Source organism: Pelodiscus sinensis, chromosome 13, assembly GCF_049634645.1.
Source record: "Pelodiscus sinensis isolate JC-2024 chromosome 13, ASM4963464v1, whole genome shotgun sequence".
In the NCBI taxonomy this organism is placed as follows: Eukaryota; Metazoa; Chordata; order Testudines; family Trionychidae; genus Pelodiscus; species Pelodiscus sinensis.
The window spans coordinates 26,235,754-26,257,282 of record NC_134723.1 but is presented as its reverse complement, the minus strand read 5'-3'; the positions used below and the strand labels follow the sequence as shown (position 1 = coordinate 26,257,282).

The following is a 21,529-nucleotide window of genomic DNA, read 5'->3' as shown; positions in this document are numbered from 1 at the left end:
GTTTGCTATATTCATCAATTGAGGGCAATAATACTGCACAGCACACGTGTTATCAAGGACTACTTTGAAGACACTGGGATAATTTGTACTGTAAAACCTCTTTGTCTATATTGCTGGCTTTGTCTATACTTTGCCAGCAGTGCCTATATAAATGAAGTACGGATTAGCTTTTGCTGCATGTCATTTGCATAATTTATTCAAGACGGCTTTGCGCAAAAACAAGCAATGTGGACAGTTTTTTTTCACAAACACCCCGTTTTGCACAACCCCCTCCTCCCCGTCCACACTGCTTGTTTTTGCGCAAAAACCCCTTGCACAAAAACAGCTTGAATAAATTATGTGAAGTACGTCAAAATGGTAAGTCACGCTTCATTTGCATAGGTGCTCCATAGGTGTAGCTTCCATGATAGTGGGAGCAGGGGAAAAAAGCTAGAGCAAGAGAAGACCCTAACTTAATTTTCCAGAGCTCAGGCTGAGTTTGCAGGTGGAGCAGGGAGAAAAACTACCTTTTAGCCTGTGATTCATCTGTATCCAGTACAGCTCATCTGTATCCAGTACAGCTTTTTAGTACTATGCTAAACCAGAATCTTAACTTGAAGACTGGATGCATTTGACCTAGAATCAGTGGGACAAAATTAACAAAACATCCCATAAAGTGATTTTCAGAGGGCACTCTTCAGAGTCAGTTGATTCAGGTAAACCTACCAGAATAGCATGTGCTCCTGTGCTTTCCTGAACTAGAGACTGTTAGCAGTAGCAATGAAAGTTGACTGGGAAGGAAATGACCATTTCTTGAGATGTTAATAAAACTTATTTTTCAAGTAATATCCAGGGCTGTGATTGTCATTACTGTAAGGTAAATGTTTCTAAATGCTCTAGAATGACTGGTTTAGTTTTTGCTCTGTTTTTTTTTCCCCCTCTCTGCTACGCCTCTGCTGATGCTCATTTAATTATTTTTACAGTATTAATGCTAGAGTGATTGGTTAGCCGAAAAGATTGCACAATGGTCTCTATTTCTTAGAATGGACCTTTAATCAGTCCTTAATCCTATCATGTGTATCAGAGTCTTACTAACACAACACGGGTAAATACTGCATATTTGTTCAGAACTACTTTGAATTCTTTCAAGCTCTTTGTTAGTGTGCAGTATTGGTTAGTTAATATTTGTAAAGTGCTTTGATGATGCAAAGCACTGAATGCTAGCATACTAAAAGCAGTAGAGATGTTGAACACTATGCATATAGCCTTAACATCAATCATGCATATGAGAGCTGCATCTTTGTACCATTACATGGAGCTAAATCTTGCCTGGCATATTATTTTATTTTGCGTATATTACTGAAACTGAGAAAAGTCTGAGTGAAATCCTGTTTCCACTGAGAGTTTTACCCCAACAAATTTTATCTTGATCTGATCAGGTGCTGCCTCTGAATGCTACCTTTCATTTGCATGGGGTTCACAGATTTGTGCTGGCCATCACAAAATTCTCTTAGTTGGTTTATTTGCCTCCACTTTATCCCAAAAGGCTGTACTATTTGTTCTCATGGAAAGGGACCAAAACAAAAAGTTAATGAGAAATTCACAATATAAAGACAATTTTATTGCCAATAAGCTTTTAAAACTCTTTTTTTCCTGTTTCAGTAGGACCTTATTCTTCCTGATGAAAATCCGATCATAACATCTCTCATTAAAAATAAAATTATTTTGAAATAAATAAATATATAAAATAAATATCATATACATTTTATAAATAGTTTTGTCCTTATGCACAGTATCCATGCCTACATCTTAATAATGTTTCCCACCCTCACTCCCACTCTCAACAGCAGGGAAAAAAACAAACATCAGGACCAGTCCATTGTAATCCATGTCACAAATTCCAGGGCCACTTCAGCAGGGTACCATTTGAAGGGCATGTTCTTAAAACGTAATTATTCCAAGCTTACCAGCAGCATCTGTATCAGTTCTGTGGTCTTCTCCTTTCCTTTAATCAAGTTGTGGTTGGTGGGTTGGTTTTTGTTTTGAATCATCCATTGCATAAATTGAATCCACCTCTTTCATAACCACCAGGTAAAGAAAGTGAACGAAAATGAAAGATTATATGGAGGGCTCCCTCCCCATCCCCACCCCCACAAGTAGCCCAGCTTCGATATACACTTTTAACAGTGAAGAACGGCAGTGTTGAATTCAATGTAAGTGCTTTTCTATGTTATCTAAGTTTATAGGAATGATGGAATGACTATTATATAGTGCTCCAGGAAAAAGCTTGGGAACCCAAGTATGTACATTGATTGGACAGCTGTAGGAAACATCACCTATAGTGGAAAAGATCTCTGTACATCGCTGGTATTTTAGCAGGGTCCACGGGTCTCGGTAAAAAGTGAGTGAACTTCTGGTGTCTCTTAGTCCTGTATCCTTCACGAGGTGAGCCGTCCTTGTTCAAAGCCACGTAATACGGTCTCTCAGAGTCGGAGTGTTTGTAGAGGGTCGAGGCATACGTGTTGTACCAGTTTTCTTCAAACTGCTCTCGGAAAACACACTCCCTCGTAAGTTTCTTCTGCATTGTTGGATGATGAGAAGGAGAGAAAAAAGGCATGAAATTTACACTATTTCTTTAGAGTCTCTTTTCCTCATCTTGCACCTCAGTTTCATGGCTTCCTAATTTTGGCTCCCCTGCAGAGGGCCCCTGCTGACAGTAAAGTGCACCCTGGCAACATGCCTTATTTCCCATTTGTTATTTCTAGAGATGAGCCCAAAACTATAAAAGCCCAGATCCGCATGCCCCTGAACTTTGAGAGGAAAGGTGGCAAAATCCAAACTGAGAGCTGCAATCCTATCAATGGAAGGCAAAGGGAGCAACTGCCTGGATCCTGCCCATTCAAAGGGGCTCAGGCAGGGATGACAACTGGAGCCATAGGCCCTTTAAATCACCACCAGAGCCCCGCCCAGTGAGCTGTGGAGCCCAAGGTGGCATATTCCTGACAGCATAGGGGATGCAATGCAGTCTGGGCGACACTGGGGGTCGGCTGCCTCAGCCCCACCCTTTCTGCTTAAGGCCTGGCCCCTTCCAGGAGTGTGGAGCTGAGCCCCTCCCCATCTTGCCCAGGGGCCGGGTGAATCTGTCAGTTTACATGATCTGCAGCAGAAAGATGCAGCTTGGCTATGTCTTTAATGAGGGGGAAAGCTCTGGCCTAAGACTGCACCACTGTACTTTGCATGCTGCATGATATATATGGCATTAAGGGGCTCTAAAAGGAGATCAGTTTGCCTACTGCCTTAAGCACGAGACTTGTTGGCTGTGTCTAGACTGCATCCCTTTTTTGTAAAAGGGATGCAAATTAGACACATCGCAATTGCAAATGAAGCAAGGATGTAAATCCCCCCTGTTTCATTAGCATAAAAATGGCTGCCGCTTTTTTTAAAGTAAGGGATAAGGGATCTTTCGGAAAAGGCTTTATTTTCCGAAAGATCCGCGTCTAGACTGGCGCTTTTCTCCGGCAAAGCTCCGAGACGGAAAAAAGCGGCAGCCATTTTTATGCTAATGAAGTGGGGGAGATTTAAATCCCCACTTCATTAGCAATTGCGATACATCTAATTTGCATCCCTTTTACGAGAAAGGGATGCAATGTAGACGTAGCCATTAGGTGTAGAACATACAGATACTTCTAGCTGAGCTGTGATTAGAAACGGAAAAGGGAGCATTAACTTCAAAAGTTTAAATAATCCTGAAATGCATTTTGAACTCTGAGCACAAAACAATATAAAATATAATAATCAGGAAAGCACGACGCAGGCCATCATCTCTGGACGAACCAGAGAATTGCACTCTGAGGCTATAAACACTATGTGCTCAGTGACACAGCATTGTCTTACAGGCATAACATCAACCAATAATAGGACCTGGGACTAGAGTCTGAAGCTACCCAGCCAAATCTGTCATAGGGTCAAAGGCCAACAAGCATCACTTGATCAACTAGTCTGATCTCCTACATATCCCAGTCCACTACCAGCACCCACACAATAAGCCCAACAACCAAACTGTGACCAAAGGATTACAGCCCCAGAGAGAGAATAACAGGGATTGAGATGACAGGGAAATTAAGTGAGATATATCCAGATAATCCTGGCAAGTGACTCATACCCATCTAGTACAGAAAGCAACATGCCCTCTTACCTCCCCACTCCACCAGTCAGATCACTCACAATCTGACTTGGGGGAAATTTCCTCCCTACCATACTTTTGTTGATCGGTTAGACCTGTGATAGTCAATTATTTTTTGTCAGGGTCCAAATTTTTGCTCAAAATGTAGTCAAGATCCAGGCTCCACAGAAAATAACAGTAGAAAAAAAATAATTAAAAATATTACGGAGTCTGTTCAAAAGTATCTGGCAGTCCACAGCTGGCCTGCAGTCTACCTCTTTGACTACCCCTGAGTTATTCACTGACCATGTAAGCAAGGAACAGGCAGCTAAGCACCTGAGAACGTGAATACTTGGTGTCACCTCAGATGCCTGGTTCTCCCATTCAGTGTCCCATCTTTAGCTCTAGCCATCCTGATGCTTCAGAGGAAGGAGATTTTTTTTAAAGTCCCAGAATACATTGCAGGAAATCCTTACTGACTCCTGCTGGTGGACCACGAACTTTAGGAACATGTGGTAACTGGAAGTGAATCCTAAGAGTGAGCCATGCCCCCACATTCACAAGCAACCCCATTGTACAACCACACTCATAAATGTGTCCAGCTCTCTCAAAACTATATGAGTTGTTTGCCCCTCACAACTCCTACTGGCAGGCTGTTCTAGTCTGGGCATGGAGCCAGTGTAATCAGCCATCAGAGGATCATCTCAGCGTAGGGGAATTCTCAGCTGACAGAGTCGCTGGTGTGACTAGAACATAGGGGTTGTCTGGGGCCTCCCTTCTCCCATTGATCCCTGTCTGTCGTAACTGCATCTTGGGGCTTTTGGCAGCTGGCGTTGAAGTTAAACAATGTCCAAGTGACATGCACCAAGCTGACAGCTTTGCGTGGAGGGTACTATGTTTCTAATTGCAAACGGACGGGTGAGAGCTGTCTCAGAAAAGATTTGCAATTAACCCTCTACATTTCGCAAAATACAGACATATTAAACAGAGAAAAAATGAAAACACTGAGAGAGCAGATATGGCTGTGATCTTTGAGGCTGTTAAATTCACACACACAAATTTATGTAAAATTGGCACAGAGAAAAATGACTTCCTTATTGCACCTTTACAAAAACACTAGACTAGTCTACAGCAATCTCCCAAAACATGGCCCTAACAAGATGTCCCTTTATTGTAGAACACTGTTATACCATTTAATAAGGGAACCCTTGTCAGCATGCTGACAATGCTTCCAATATTTGGTATTTTTCTTAAAGCACTAGCTCTTGGAATCCTATGATTACAAGAGAATCTCTGTTTTCACCTTTGTTTCTTTTCCTTTTTTTAAGGAAAGTTTCTAGTCCTCCAAGATTGCAGAGAAAAGTTTGCAAATGTGACCTGATTGTACACTGGAGGCAAATAAAATTAATACAAAAATTGTTATTTATTATTTTAAATTCTTGTGTGTTTTAATGTTTGGGCTTGATGGTACAGCTGTTAAAGCCACCTGGCCAGAATGAAGACTATTTTCTAATGCAGGGGTCTGTTGTGGCAGAAAGGAAAATTTAAATAATATTGTACTGAAATTAACTGTGTAACCAAGATTATATGCTGTTGTATTGACATTTCTGTGGCATGATACTAATGGATTCTGTAGTTTGATTGGCCTGATTGTGGGACTGTCTGTTGCTTTAAAATTGCAACTACATCACTTCAAAGCACAAGCAAGAATGCAAGCTAGTTTCTTACATTTCAACAGTACAACTTAAGGTTTTGACCCCAAGAGATGGTGAACACCCAATTCCTTCTGATTTCAGTTGTAGGTGCTGAAAGGGATGCAAGCCTTATTTCCTAAAGTATAGTCTAATTTTTTATCTGGTATATTTTTTAAATTAAATTTAAATTAAATGAAACCAAATGGAAAACAAGCGTGACAAGAATGCAGATTTAGTTTCCCTGCTGTTGTGTGGCTTAATTTTTCCAACCAACATTTTTCTCAGTACTTATATGGCAATAGACCCACAACAGGCTCTCATTATGTTTCCCTGGACCTTATCCCCAGAAGGCTCTGCTATGCCTTTTGCTCACTGTTTGTAACAGGTGTAACAGCAGATTCCATCCTTTTGGTCTGTCTTCCTAATCTGTGAACATACAACACGTCAATTGAGAGAAGATTTCCCTTTTGCCCTACTCTATGCATGTGTAATACCATGAAGTGCCTTGATATGCAATCCTCCGCCAAGATGCTTACCAAATCTTAGCCATCTATGTGGGATATGTAGAGGACTCTTGGTGGTAGCAGATAATTATTAATTTATCTGTCATAAATTTTAGAGAATTTGTCTGGTTCGTCAAGGACTCCTCCTAAACTGGGGTGAGCAATAATTTTTGGTGGGGGGCCACTCCAAGAATTTGGGAAGTGGGCGAGAGCCATACTCTTCCATGATATTAATGGAGGAGGTGTGGAGTCTGGGATGGAGGTTGGGTGCAGAAGGGAGTTTGGGTGAAGGGGAGGCAGTTGTGACCTTGGGCACTGGACTGGGGTGCAGGAGGTTGTAATGTGACCTAGGGAAGGGAATTGGGGTACAGGAGAGGGTACAGGGATTTGGGTTGTGAGCTAGGGCAGGAGGGGATTTGATCTGGGGCAGAGGATTGGGGTGCCAGATCTGGGAGGGGATATGGATACAGGAGGGGGGCAGAGGATTTGGGTATGTGGAGTAGGGAGTAGGAGTGGGGGGCAGAGGGTTGGGGAAGGGAAAGACTAGGTTTCCAGAGGCAGGATCTGCCCAGGAGACCTACCAGCCAGCAGCCATTCCTGAATCAGCCTCCCTGCCTGCCCTGCCCTGCCCCCCCACAGGTGCAGCCATGTGCTCTGGAGCCCCTTGTGCTTCATGGCTGCCTGTTATTGAAACAGGCAGATCCCATTGGCCAGTTTCTGCCCAGAAAATGGCCAATGGGATTGTGCTAGGGGTAGGAGCAGCTCCTAAAGCTTTCCCCCTTTCCCTTCTGGACTCTCAGTTTTTAAAGAAAAACTGCCCCACAGCTGCGTTTCTGAGCGGTGTGCAGGTGGGGTAAGGCAAGCGAGGAGCTTGCCTGAGGTTCCCCGCAGCATCCACAGGCTGGATCTGGTGGCTTGGCAGGCTGGATCCAACCTGCGAGCCATATTTTGTCCAGACCTCTCCTAAACAGTAAGAACTAGACCCACCAAATTTGGTATATAGCTTCCTCTTATCATAATCTAAAGCAATGTAAGGGTTGGTTGTGCCAGGAAAACAGGATGCGCCTGAAATGGGTGGTCAGTAAAGGTAGGGCCGGGGGAGGCAAGCCCCCAGACCCAGCCTCAGCCCAGCCTACTGAGGCCCCACTCCCATAGGAGCCAAGCTGCCTCCCCATCCTCTCCACGAGGAGGTGGGACAGCGTGCCATGCGTGTGCCCCACCACCATGAGGAGAGGAGTACAGGTGGGAGAGCGCATTCCTAGCCCAGCCTCCTCAACCCTGGTGCATGGGGAGGATAGGCGGCCTCAGCCTCCCTATCCCTAGAGTACGCGGAAGGAGGAAGGTGCGCGGCTCCAGCCTTCCCAGCCAGGAGCATTGGGAGGGTGGGCACTGGGGACAGCACCACTCTGCAATAGGCATTCTGTGGGTGGAGTGTGGGTGGGGACAGGCTAGTGGTTTGGGAAGCGTGTCTCTTCTCTCTCCTATTATGGACACTCATGGTTTGCTTCTCTTAAAATCAAACAAAAAAGAGACAGAATTACCAAATCAAGTATAGTCCTTAAAATTGACATAACTGAGTTAATGTTGAGAGATCGAACCAAGACAAGCCAGAAAAATAGGATGAACCTGCAATAGGATTGCTTCTCTATAAACCTTACAGAAAAGAGATAAAACGGAGAAAATTGGAGTAGTGCTCTGTTTTGGCACAGCTAAATCAGTGCTTACGATTTGAAAACTAGAACACAAAGTTATTGTAAACCAAATTGACTATAACCATTTTTTTTTGTTAAAACATAGAGAATGATAAACTTAGTGAATGAGTTTATAGGGATGAAGAAAAAATTTCACTTGATTGAATTTCCATTTTAAAAATGTTTAAAAATTCAGTGGAAAATTTGTAACAATCCCTTTTTAAGACGTCCAGAATAAAAATTAACCTAATAAAAATGACACTGTATTTTTGAAAATTACAAGCATTTAAATAAAGCATGTACGTTTTCCTTTTATTTAAAAAAAACGTACTTGAGTTACAGACCCATACAACTCCAGGATTATCTGTTAGTGGGTTATAAAAGAAAAAAAACAACCACCCTAACTTCCAGTAATTGGAACCATTAAGTTATGCTCACCACTAACCTACATAAGCATGTGATCTGATCCATGTTGCTCTAAACTTTCCTCTTTTTACCTGTTTACCATTTCAAATTAGACAATAAGATCTGTAGGGCAAAGAGTGTATATTGGTATGCTGACGAACACAAAGGGGCCCCAATACCAACGGACAATTTGTGTCACTTAAATTTTTGTCACTTTTCTCATTTAAATAGTTCGTAATAATAATGATTATGTGGCAGATTGTGATTTGGGGAAACAAAGCTATGGTTTGAGCATCACCATTCCATACACTCTGTATTGTCTTTATTGCACATGCTCTATATATTTAGACATGCATTTAATCACTTATCAGTCAGTTCAATGTATGCAATATAGGTGAATTAATTTTACTTAAACTCTTGCTTTTTTTCTGTTTAAATGCATAACCTCAAGATTGCATACACATAAGTCTCTGCATTTAAATTTTAAGATTTTTTATTTGAAGGGATATTTTAAAGAACATGAGGGGGAGAAGGATAAATTGCTTACAAATAGGAGCATTTAAATGATCCCTCTTAGGGGCTGAAATGTGTACCTCATGAAGAGAAATGGGTTTTGTCCAAGTGGTAGTGTGTGTGGGAGGAGTATTCAGAATTTTGGTCCTAGAGTTTACTTGGATGACTTTCACCCAGACTACACCAATTTAATACACGGTGGCTGTGTCTAGATTGGCAAGTTTTTCCGCCAAATCATCTTCTTTTGCGGAAAAACTTGCCAGCTGTCTACACTGGCCGCTTGAATTTCCGGAAAAGCACTGACGATCTCATGTAAGATCATCAGTGCTTTTCCGGAAATACTATGCTGCTCCCGTTCGGGCAAAAGTCTTTTTCCGAAAGACTTTTGCGCAAAAGGGCCAGTGTAGACAGCACAGTAGTGTTTTCCGCAAAAAAGCCCCGATTGCGAAAATGGTGATCGGGGCTTTTTTGCGGAAAACCCGCATCTAGATTGGGCACGGACGCTTTTCCGCAAAAAGTGCTTCTGCGGAAAAGAATCCTGCCAATCTAGACGTGCTTTTCCGAAAATGCTTTTAACGGAAAAGTTTGCCGTTAAAAGCATTTTTGGAAAATCATGCCAGTGTAGCCAGTGTGATTTCAAAGTGATTTGGTTCAATCAGTGTAAAAATCTGGGTTGTCCTGTTTCAATCTGAATCAGTTTTATTTCAATTTGTGTTCAGTTGATTAGAATGGATTTAAACTACACCAAAATAAGTTCCTTATAAACAAAAATAAGTGAGTGCAAACATGGATTTTCATTGGATTAACTAAAGCAGTGCAAATTTGTGTGTGCAGACAAGCCATGACGGGGATTTTTTTTCTTTAATTTATGTTGATGATCTTAAACCAATTCCTGGACGGAAAGAACACACTCTGTTCTGTATGACTACATACTGAAGTCATTGGGAATTTTGCCATTGACTTCGAGGATAGATTATCATTCACGAAGAGGTTTGCACCAGTTTACTTAATCAATTTTAAAACGGATTTAAGTTAAAATCAGTGCAGTTTTCTCATGTAGACTAAATCTAATTTTGATGGATTGTGCTGGATGCATTTCAATAAGATATTTACAGTCTCTATATCAGTAGTCACCAACCAATAGATCAGGGTTTACTGATAGATCCTGCAGTCTCTGACAGGTAATCCTCGCTGGTTTGGCTGGGAGGCTATCAAATGCTAGCACTTCAGCTGCCATGCTGCTCTGCCTTCAAGCTAACTCCCAGGAGCTTCCTTCTTGCTGTGCAAGGAGGGGGAGGCAGAAGAGGAAGTCACCGATGCATTGTTTGCCCTTTCCCCCACTGCCACTGTACCTCATCTCCAGAGTGAGCAGGGCATTGCTTCAGAGAAGAGTGGGAGTACGGAGTGGAAGGAGGCGGGGCTAGGATAGTTGGGGTTTGAGGTAGAGCCTGGATTGACTTAAATTTGAAAAGTGATTTTGTGCTTAAAAAGGTGCAGCCTGCAGCAGCCCATGGTCCTAATTCATCAGGCAGTTTAGACATTCTACTCTGAGATGCCACAAAGGAGGGTGGCACGTCATAAACTTCCACTAAGGCTTCGTCTTGCACTTTCTTGTGCAAGAACATATGCAAATGAGGTGTGGCGATGAATATCTCTGTGCCTCATTTGCATAACTAATGAGCCGCCATTTTTGCACACGGGGCTTTTGCACAAGAAGGAGCAGTCTACACTGCTCCTTCTTTTGCCAAAAACCCTCTTGCACAAGAGCTGTTCTGCCGCTTATTTTCAGGCAGACATAGCCTAGAAGTCTTAGCTGATATCTGTGTCAAAGGATTTTTCAATCACTGAACTTTCTGTCCTTCCCCGCTTCCCAATCAGTGCTATGAAGGCCTAATTCCTCTATATCCATGGTGTCCAACACATTAGCCACTAGCCACATGTGGTTATTTGTCCGGTTGAGTGTGGCTAGTTGACTTGAACACAGGAGTGGCCCTAGATGAGCTGCCGGCAACTGGCGCCCTAGGCGAAACGTACGATCGGCATGCAATCGGTGCCCCCGCCTCCAAACCCCTCAATGGCCCTAGGCAACCGCCTAGTTTGCGCCTATGGACAGGCCTCCACTGCTTGAACAATGTGGCTATTTGGACAGTTGAATGTGGCTAGTTTGCTATAGTAGTAGCCACTATAGTGGCTACTGCTTTAGAAATGGTTAGCTACCACGGCTCTATAAGATCCATTCATGGGCATTATTTGGAGGGATTTTCCAGGTATTCTGGAGTTGTTGGTAAGCAAAACAAGTCTCTCCACCAATTTAAAACAGTCTGAAGTGACTTTCCAATGGGATGAGGCCAAGAATGGAAAATTTCAATGTCAAAGGGGCATATTTTAGAAGGTTGTGAGAACACAGGAGTTATAATAAAAGTCCCACCATAGCTTTAAATACAGCTTTCATTATTGAAAAGCTATAATATAAATGTATGCATCTGCAGACTTGTGTATATATATATATTCCAGCGTGAACCCAGATCATTCACAGAAGCAAAGTGACATGCTGTTCAGAAGACAGAACTCACACACACACCCTGATGGTGTGCTATAATTTATTTCCTTGCCTTTCGTTTATGATCACCACAATACCCCTGAACAGCACAACCACAAGTGAGTTACACAGAGATCCCAAACAAAGGCTAATAATAAAAGCATTATATCTGACATGTTCTTCTGTGTTGTCTTTCTCCCACATGTTTTGTCATGTTTTGTTAACACTTGGGCTGCTCTCTCTGTGCTTTTTTTCCTGCTTCAACTTTGGTTGCCACTGTGACAACGGTGGACTAAGTAATGAATATGGGTGGAGCTATGTGACATCCACAGGTGCAGTACAGAGTCATTTGATTGGTTGTAAAAGGCTTCCAGATGACCATGTGCTTCAGAAAGGATAGCAGTGTATGTGGCGATGCTGTTGGACTCTCAGACAGTATATAGGAAGTACTCAGGAGAGCTCAGCTCTCCAAAGGCACCGTGTAAGTTTTATAGTATTCCACAATGATTATAAAACCTTGTACTTACCGACCCATACAGCTCGCCTCTCTCATTCATTCCAAGGTAGAGTCCCGAATCCACCCCACGGATACTAACCAGCCCCACTGCCAGGCTAATGAACTCCAAAATCCCTAAAACAGAAGAGGAATACAAATCAGAGAACAAATCTGACATCAGGTACAAATGACAATTATAAATCAGTCTTCCCTAGCATATTTGAAGAACTTGTGGACCCTGACTCTCCTCAGTGGACCCTGAATCTTCTCTTGCTCACACAAATGTTACCCACTGATTTTGACACTGAAATCCTCACCTGTAGAGTATTACTATAGCCTTGCAGCATGTAACTTCCTCAGGGAGAATAATCAGTTTTTAGAAGTATCATTAGTTTCCTCATCAGTCACTGCAGGATGGGTGAAGCTATTTTGTGCCAAGCCTGGTAAATGTTCCTGAACATTCTGGAAGATTCCATCGTGATAATATTTATTACCTACTGAAAATAAGGTGGTTGTGGTTCCCTCCATGTTACTTGTTTGCAGAGAGTCTGTGAGAACTGGCTTAATGGAAAACCCTTCCGAGATCTGCATGGCAGGGCTTTGATGATTTACCTCTTAGTTCACAAGTTATGTACCAGTGTCTGCATGTGTGTGTGTGCAGACATCTCAACTCATTCAGTGGGAGTGATGGCATGGAAGAGAGGAGTGTGTTCACTTTCCCAGACCAAACTTCTGTTCAAACTGACAGGAGAGAGATTACCACTGACAGAACATCTCCCTCCTTCTAACCACGAATGAGTTCAGCTCTGAGTCTGTTGCCACAGGTCCTAGAATGTCTGGCACAGGTTAACACCCCACCCCCACCCTGTCCACGTTATCTCACACAGCTCCTCTTGTGTGCATGCCCCAGAATTCTCAATGCATCACATGGTGGGGAGCGGGGGGAAAGGGGAGAGAGTTCAGCCACCTGACACCTGGGAGACACACAGCTTGAAACCCTCCCCTCTCACCTACACCCCCTTTAGACTCTTTGGAAATGTACTTTCCAGTATGTCAGGTGTATCGCTCATACAACAAGGACGGTACGGCTTCATACAGGACAGATGCTCCATGACAGCCACCTCACTTTCCCTCCACTCCCTCAGTCATAGAGTAGCCTCAACACTTAGGTGTGCCATACACCTGTGTCATGCTGGCAGCTAAACTAATGGCAAGGAGATAGACTTCTTAGTGTAGCATACATTTTGCACTTATAGATAAGCTGTTTTTTGTTTCATTTCCCAATTTGTGCTGGGACACTTGTGTGGTGATAGAATTATCCCATCAGAAACTATAAGCCTGGTAGCTTAGTGCTCTTCTTTTACATGTGTCAGCTGTGAACACAGTCCCAATTTAATCTGTCCATCTCACTAACTAACAAATTATGGACTCTTTCAAACTTCCACTAAGGTCAATGAGAGCTGCTGGGTATGGCGCACTTTTGAAAATTAGATCGCTTATTTAGGAACTGAAATGTCAGCTTAAAAGCCAAAATTTAGATTTGTTTGTTTTTTAAATTTTGGTTTAAATGTTTCTAATGGACTGGCACACACATTTTCTAGAGGGTTAAATCTGCTGCCATATTCACTTTGGGGAAACCTATCCTTCCTATGACCCCAGATTCACTTCTACCATTGAAGTGAGTCACCCTATTGTGATTGTATTATCAAAAATGGAAAAATACAAATTGTTTCCTCATGTTCTGTGATTTCTACAAAGGTGTGACAGGATCCAAAAACCACTTATTTTCTAGAAAGCAGGGAGTTAACTCCTACCTTAGACAAACATTCCAGTCAGACAGTCTGGGGAATACCGGGAACTCTTTGGGCATGTCTACACTGTTATTTCAAAATAACAAGATGAGCGTCCATACAGCAAGCCAAATTGTTTCAAAATAACGGGCTTGATATTTCAAAGTAATATCCCCAGCTTCCATTTCAAAATTGTTATTTTGGGAGTTATGATTTCAAAATAATCTCATAGTGTAGACATACCCTTTAAGAACAGGTCTTTGGTACTCAGCAGAGGAAGAAAGGGGGTTCTTTAAAAGGCCAAGTGAACACAGAATTGGCTTGTACCCTAGACTGGGGAGGTTTCTTCTCACTACTGGTATGTTATCTGGGAGGAAGCATGGTCCAGTACAGAAGGAGTCAAGAGGTCTAACTTCTATTTCTTCCTCTCCCTAATTCCCTAACTTAGGGGTATATTACTTAATCTCCGTTCCTTTGCAAAGTACTTTGAGATGTCCAGATCTAAAGGGCTATCTAATTGTTAACTGTTATGCTATACCATTTTGTTTCCTTATTGTACATACTGACTATTAATCCAGAAGGATCCCCGTCCCAGGAGCAAAGACTTTGGTGAATGAGACCATTTTTATTTATTCTATTTTTTTGTTGCTGAAGCAAAATATTCAGTTACCCAATTTTCAGTGCTTTGGAGTTTTCTTGCATTTGTGTTGAATATATTTATCCCCTGGCAGTTTCACAATCAACAATATTTGAGATGGGACATGAGGCAATGTGACACAGGCATTGATAAATAAAGTGGGGGCGGAAGAATTTTAAATTGAGTGGGGAAAGGAGAAGCTCAATTAAGGGAACAGGAATATAGCACTGTCTGAGAGGCTCTTTCTCATCCACTAAGATTAATTTTTATATGAGTGAGAAATGCCTGAAAATGTTTGAGGATAGTGAATCCAAGGTGCTTTTACCATGCCCCATTTCTATAGCATCTAAGTGCCTCATAACACCCCTGTGAGGGATATACTATTACCCCCATTTTGGAGATGGGGAAGTGAAGCACAGACAAAGTGACTTGTCCAAGGTATAACAGGGAGACAGACACACACCTGGGAGTTGAACCATAGTTTCTCAAGTCCTAGACTAACACCCTAAGCACTAAACTCTCCTTCTTTCTAAATGCATGCATAAATCAATACTTATCCTACTCTGGGGTAGATGTCTACCGCTGTTTTTGCCGGCACTTAACTTTATTCTGGTATATTGATGACAATCTTATCTGACAATGTCACTTGTAGTATTCCTCTTTTCTGAAATTTTGAGAGGGACTTAGAGAAGCAAACTAAAGACAACTATGTTGAAATAACATTATGAGTGTAACTTAAACCCACAAAAATCAGGAGAGAGAGTGAAGACTGAAAAAAATGTGGGCGGATATCCATCTTGTCCTTAACTCACTCCAATTGCTAGACAAAATTGCAGCTTTATGCCTCTGATCTCTACCAGCACAGGGAGTGGCTACTGGGGTTAGATCAAGAATTTCTAACTGTAGAAGAGTGTGTTTATGGAAGTGCATGATTTTCTTTTCCAACACTTGCCTCTTCTTTTGTGACTTGTTTATTCATTCTGCTTGCTCTTTGAGTCTATCTACATAATATTCTGAGAGATTTGACCAGAAGTTTTGATGGATGAAGTAAACATTGAAGGGATGAATAACCTTCTAACCTCTTTTGTAATGGCCAGATCCCACTCTCTGTTACATTGCTAAATGAATGTTTAAGGAACAGTTCAGCTGGCTGCACCTGTCTCTTTTTGCACAATTATGTCCGTGTGCATGAGTGTAGAAGCATCAGATGTTGTACTGATCTCCACAAATCTAAAGCTTCAGCTAAAAACCTCAACAACTGTTTGGTAACAGGTGCACTAAAGTATGAATGTCAAAGTCTGCAGAAGAGCTTCTTCTACGGATTTCAATAGCTTCCCTCTCGAAAACCAAACTTCAGGAAAGACTTTTTAGAAGATCTGTGCCTGGGAGAGTTTAGTATCCTTATTACTCTCTAGTCTAAACTTCAACAGCCTTAGTCTCTTCTCAATTACACTTATAAATTACCAATAACTTCATTGAAGTCATTGGAGTAACACTGCTGTAAAACTGGCATACGGTAAAAAAGAATTGGCTGCAAGGAGTTCCCCAGTGAGTCTAGCATTCACATAAGGAACATTTCTCCCTGGGGAGCTGATTCCAATTCAAAATCCCGTTCAGACGTCTGCTAATCATCCATTTCTTTGGTATAAGAAAAGGTCCTGCCAGACCAATGATAACTGGAACATAGTTTCATATTTTTCCAGTTTCATCTATGACTCTTTAGGCAGGACTACTAGTTCTGCGTCAACATCCAGGAACTTCTCCCTTATGAGCCGTAGCTTTGCTCTACAAATTCTGCAGTCTTTATCCAGGATTCTGAGCTAACTCTGTTCAAAGAGAATGTGCTCCAACCTAGTGCCTGCAGTATTCTCCATAAATAAGATGTTGTTACTATCTTTATTTTCTATGAACATATCTTTTGAATCCCACACTAGGACTCTTCCCTTCATCCCCAGAAGGAAGGAGCTCCCCACCATATTACTCTTGACAGCAATGTGCTTCATTGTCTTACTTAAAAGTCTCGCATAGATTTACATTCTGTACTTGGGGATGGATCAGCAGAGGATGGTGCAGACACGGTACACTTTTTCCTGAATCCTATCCAACATTATGAGCTAGATAACAAGCCCAGTTCCACCCCTTATCCCAGCTGCAGTTGGATAGATGCCATTGCTGTGGTGTTCCAGAGTGTTATCCTTGTAGTACATTTAATTATCTGCTTACGAGGTCAGGGTGCACCTTCCCAGTCTATTGGTCCTGTCACGCTAGAACCTAAATCTCAGGAGTTTCTTAATCTGACCACTTTAAACTCAGTACCCTTATGCAAATCCCATCTTCTGCTGTAGTCTGAGTCCTTCACCGTGCTTTTTCACATCCCAAGAATTGTGCAGTCTGCCTATTTCTGTAACAATTCATTCTCTTCTGACTGGTGCATGCAAAATTCAGGAATGCATTGGTACATGAAATTCTAATACAAACCAGACCAGTTACACTGGAATTTAAATATTCATGGCTACTGAATGCAGATGGTGAATATGGTGTGCCAATACATTATTACTTTGCTTCTCTATTGCAGCTAAACTCAGTCCAACTTTATCTGAACATGAGGATTCCAATGTAATCCTCTGGGGTTTTGCCCTGCAATTACAACAAATAACTATTTATTTTACACTGCCTTTGGGAAAACCCCGAAGGAGAAATCTGTAATATTTTATATCTGACGTCTGGTCTAGTTTACGTAGCTGGATACCGACTGCTAAAACACTTATGGAATGCTAATGTTTCAATTTATTGAACGCAAGCTACGATTAACTGTTAATCTTAACCTTACAAAACTAATTAACTGTACTTTCTTGCTTTAATATACACAATTTTTAAACTTCATTTAGAGACAAATTTATTTTGAACTTCAAAAATGGAACTGTGATATTCTGTCACTAGGTGCTGACAGTTTGTCGAAAGATATGTAAAAAGTGAACAGAAAAATAGTAATAAAGTAGCAGAAGCAAATTAAACTAAAAATACACAATAGACACAAAGGACTTTCTTTCAGCTCCCCTTAATATAGGAACCTATCACGTGCTATGAGATGAAAGGGAAAAGATATGTGTCTTTCGGGAGGTAATTAAAGAGCACTTGCCCCATGAGCCTATTACTACCTTACTCTGACCTATGGGTTATGACTTTTTTGTTGATTTAGGCAAGGACATGCTACCTGCACCTGGTGTTTATGCAAGGTATTGTACACAGTGAGGGGGGTTGAGTTTTTTTTATTCCAATCAATTTGAAATCCTTGCCTTCAAACAATAACAAAAATAGTAAAAAACTATTATTTTTCAGATAAAATTAATGAGTAACAGACCTTAGAAGATAGAATAGAAATTCTTGCAGTGAGGAGTTTAAATTACTGCAAGCCACAAAGAGCCATCAGAATGTTTCTTGCAACCTGTTGACTGCACAATTGATATCACCAACTTGGGACTTGTTGATAGTTTACACAGACACCTGCACTATTTGCCAAAGTAGCAGGAGTTTTTCTTAACTCTTTTCAGACTTACTGTACTTCTGTGCCTGTGGCTTGAAATGCATTTTTGAAAGATTACATAGAGTCTCATTAGAGATCGGTGAGTTTCGGTGACATTGTTACAAACTCTGAAGTCTTTTCCAACTTTGCCCTGAATGGTAGGTGAATCACCAACCTTCTGTTTATCCTCATTTCTCTTTTCCTTCTTCTGAAGTGTAGAGCCACCAAATAGTTTCTCAACAACAATAAAAAAATGTCTGGATCGGATTCTGCTTAGGGGACATTAATGGCTATTCAAGTAAGGCAAAAGAAAGGACTTAAAATCTGCAAAGGCAAAAACCCAGAAGCTTTGTTTTCCCAGTATTCAGACTCTTCTTTCCTTTGCCTTCCTAGAGCTTCTGAGGTTGGGACAGAGCTGACATAGCTACAAATTGCTGTTAGAAAAAATCATGTTTTTGTGCACCTGCACAATGACTTAGCACTGGTAGAATAGGAAATTGAAAATAAAAATGCCCAAATTTCTTGGGAGTGAGCGCATTTGTTTAGAATGCTAATTATATCCATTGCAGGGGTGATTTATATTAACAGCGTAATTAGCTTTGTATGCGACACATGCGGCTGGGCTCTTTGAACGCGTTCATAAAGAAAACAGGCAGCCCCAGAGCCCTCGCGTGTATTCAGCAGAGAGAAGACACCTGTTTGTGGGATGGGGCGACCCGTCTGGCGCTTGGAGGGGAGGAGAAAAGGGGGTTAACCCCTCACTGTTGGGGGAAAGGGGAGCGATCCCAGGGATGCGTTAGAAAAAAAGTCGAAAAAGAACCAGGACTAAGCAGAGGCCAACACGTGGTTTGGACGCTAACCAAGTTCAGGGTTTCAAGGCTGTAAACAGTGTTAACAAGGTGACTCGTGGGTGCTCCTCTCCTCTCCTGCAGGGGTCCCGCGAACTTTTCCCCAACTAGCATGCCCTGGGGGCTCGGAGCCTGCCCCACCGCCAGGAGAGACCTCGCAGCTAAGCCCCGAGTCCCCTAGGGACTAATCTGCCCCCCCTCAGACCAAAGCTTTCTGCGCCCTCTTCCGCAGGTGCCTTGGCTGCGAGCTGGCGGCGCAGCCCGTTCCTCGGATCCCTCCCTTCGTTTCTCCCCCTGCGCTGCCCAGGCTGGGAGTCTCTTTGAGCCCCCCCCCGAGCCAGGGCGGCTGAGCCCGCTGGATGGGCCGGTAGCAATGCGAAGAATGCGGAGCTCGCCTTGGCTCGGGCGCAGGGGAAGAAGTGCACGAAGCACGCCTGGCCCGCGCGCGCGGCTAAAGAATGTGCAGGCAAATGGAGGTGAATTCGGGATCCCCCCACGGGCTTTGTCTGGGGCGGCAGGGACGCTCAGACCCGAAGCGAGCCGCGGAACAGCAAGACTGGATCACCCCGCCCTTGCCCCCCTTCTCCCCCCCCCCCCCCCCGCCGCCGCTCCCACACGCATAAGGAAAAATCAGCGCTAAAGAATAGAAGCCCCTTCCTTACCGAATCTGCTGTGATCCTGCCTGGTGCCATGCACCGTGCCATTGGGAAAGATTTCCAGATGAAAGCCCGTCCTGCAGTACAGCTGCCTCCGCCTGAGGATGCCTTTAAGGTGGGCAAAGTCAGTGGGAGATCCCCTCTGGAGCCTTCCTTCAATCTGCCCCAATCTCTCATTCAGAAAACCAGGAGAATCCGCTAAAGCAACATTCCCAAGAGAGGAGGAAAATCCATGCAAATCCAAATCCAGAGATCCAAGAAAGCCCCCTACCTCAGCCATCGCAATAGCAGTGTGCGTGCGGGAATCGTGAATGTCTGTGCAAACAATCAAAAAATTGCTGGTCTCGTTTTTAAAAAGTGTGTGTGAGAGCGTGAATATTTTAAATATAACTGATCAGCTTGACTGCCTTCAAATAACTTCTCTACCCCCTCACGGCGTCTGATTTGAACGCCTGACCTTGCTTTGAATAAAAGTATTGTTTTTCCTTTGCATTGATCTCCTCTTGCCTTTCATAGCTGGATATGTCCAGCTATCAGATGCAAACTGCACTTTATATACATACACACTCCCCTTACATTGACATATTGGATATTTAAATGCAAGCCACACCTCACTGGCATCCCCTTTGGCCACTGCTTTTTTCCCCTTTTTCTTCTCATCCATTTGGCTTTTTTTTAAAGGGGGGGGGAAGCTTCACTCCCTCTTTTATTGTGAAAAAATGGCAGGAAAAGGCTACACATTGCACTGAGGCATAACAGCTTTTGGCAGGTTCTTGTAAAACTGCTGATGAAATCATGGAGCCCTGTGTATGCAAACCTACTGATACACAGACTGCACATTGCTCCTGGCTATCCAACATACTTCGTGCCTGTGTAGCAGTTTGTCTGTCCCCTTCCTTCAGTTCAGCGCATCTGTTTATTTAGACCAAGCACACAACTTTCACAAAGAAACAAAACCCACTTCCCATCCCCATCCTAGTTTTCGCTATTTTTCACAATAACCTTAAATTAAATAAATTAAAACCCCGTTCCTATTGAGAAATCTGCATTTCAGTCGAAGGTTTTATTTTGTGGGACTGAGATTGGGGGCTGGAAGGGGAATGCATTTCAGACACGTTTTTTTGCAACATTAGACCCATCTGTAATTTTTTTGCCCTGCACAACAGACATTGTGGTGGTAAGGGAGGGAGGAAGGGGGAGTAACATGTAAGAAGACTTTAGAAGCATTTTTCAGCTAAATATGCAAAAACCGAAAGAGATCTTTTTGAAAAATGATACTGCAGATTTTATTACTTGATTTTTACAAGCCACTTGAGAGAAGAATATATGGAAGGAGTTTCCAAGCCTGTTGTGGGCTTTCTCCCCACCTTTTTCATGTTGGAAACAGGTGTTTCCTAGCTCTCTCTTGCCCTGTGACACTGTATCTGTAACAGCAGCTGCTGGGTGAGCACAGACAGACAGAGTCAGGCACAGTGAGACATGGGGACGAGAAAATGCGTGGAAAAAAAACTGCAGAGGAGGCCGGTCCTGTGAACCCTGCCTTGATGCAATAAAATGGACATTTTCTCAGCGCTCCTGTTCCCTCTCCATCCCCCGCTTTAGCCCTGCCACCCTCACTTTCTGGGCTTTGCGGGCAGGCGGCGGCGGACTCCCAAAGGAGTGCCTGTATTCTTGCTCGCTAGAAGGCGCTGTTGCTCGCTGTATTGCTTGGAAGCAGCGCTCCGGTCCTTCCACTTGATCCGTGCGTGTTCCCTGTCCACCTCTTCTCTCAGTCATCTTGGCGTGGGGCGAGGAGCAGCGAAGGAACTAGGCGATCTGCTCTCTACCGCCTCCCACTGGAGAGCAGCAGAGTAGCATACAGATCAAGGGGACGCAGACAACCAGCCAATGGAGACACAACAAAGGGGAGATAAACAATAGCTACAGGGAGCTGAAAATCCTGGGTCATTTATGTCCCCAAAATAACCAACCCCCCACTCTTTAATGTCAGCTCTTCTGAGGAAAATAGTTATTTCCCATAACACTTTATCTCCCTTCCTCCCCCCCCCCCCAACCCCTCAAATCCCTTAACAGACCTGACTAGAACCTTACAA

The 21,529-nt window shown here is 42.9% G+C and overlaps 1 protein-coding gene across 2 annotated transcripts; it reads right to left on the bottom strand.

Moving 5' to 3' along the window:
• Nucleotides 1–273: 273 nt before the first annotated feature.
• Nucleotides 274–20,041, bottom strand: FGF16 (fibroblast growth factor 16). Of its 2 annotated transcripts, XM_075940895.1 has the most exons (4): nucleotides 19,443–20,041; nucleotides 12,014–12,117; nucleotides 2,316–2,557; nucleotides 274–1,984 (listed from the first exon to the last, which is right to left on the bottom strand). In XM_075940895.1, the coding sequence occupies exons 1-4, from the start codon at nucleotides 19,714–19,716 to the stop codon at nucleotides 1,921–1,923; spliced, it is 684 nt and encodes a 227-aa protein (XP_075797010.1). In that variant the 5' UTR covers nucleotides 19,717–20,041; the 3' UTR covers nucleotides 274–1,920. The 2 variants fall into 2 exon arrangements, with proteins under 2 accessions (XP_075797010.1, XP_006136248.2); XM_006136186.4 differs by having other exon boundaries at nucleotides 274–2,557; nucleotides 19,443–20,038.
• Between the last annotated feature and the right edge of the window lie 1,488 nt (nucleotides 20,042–21,529).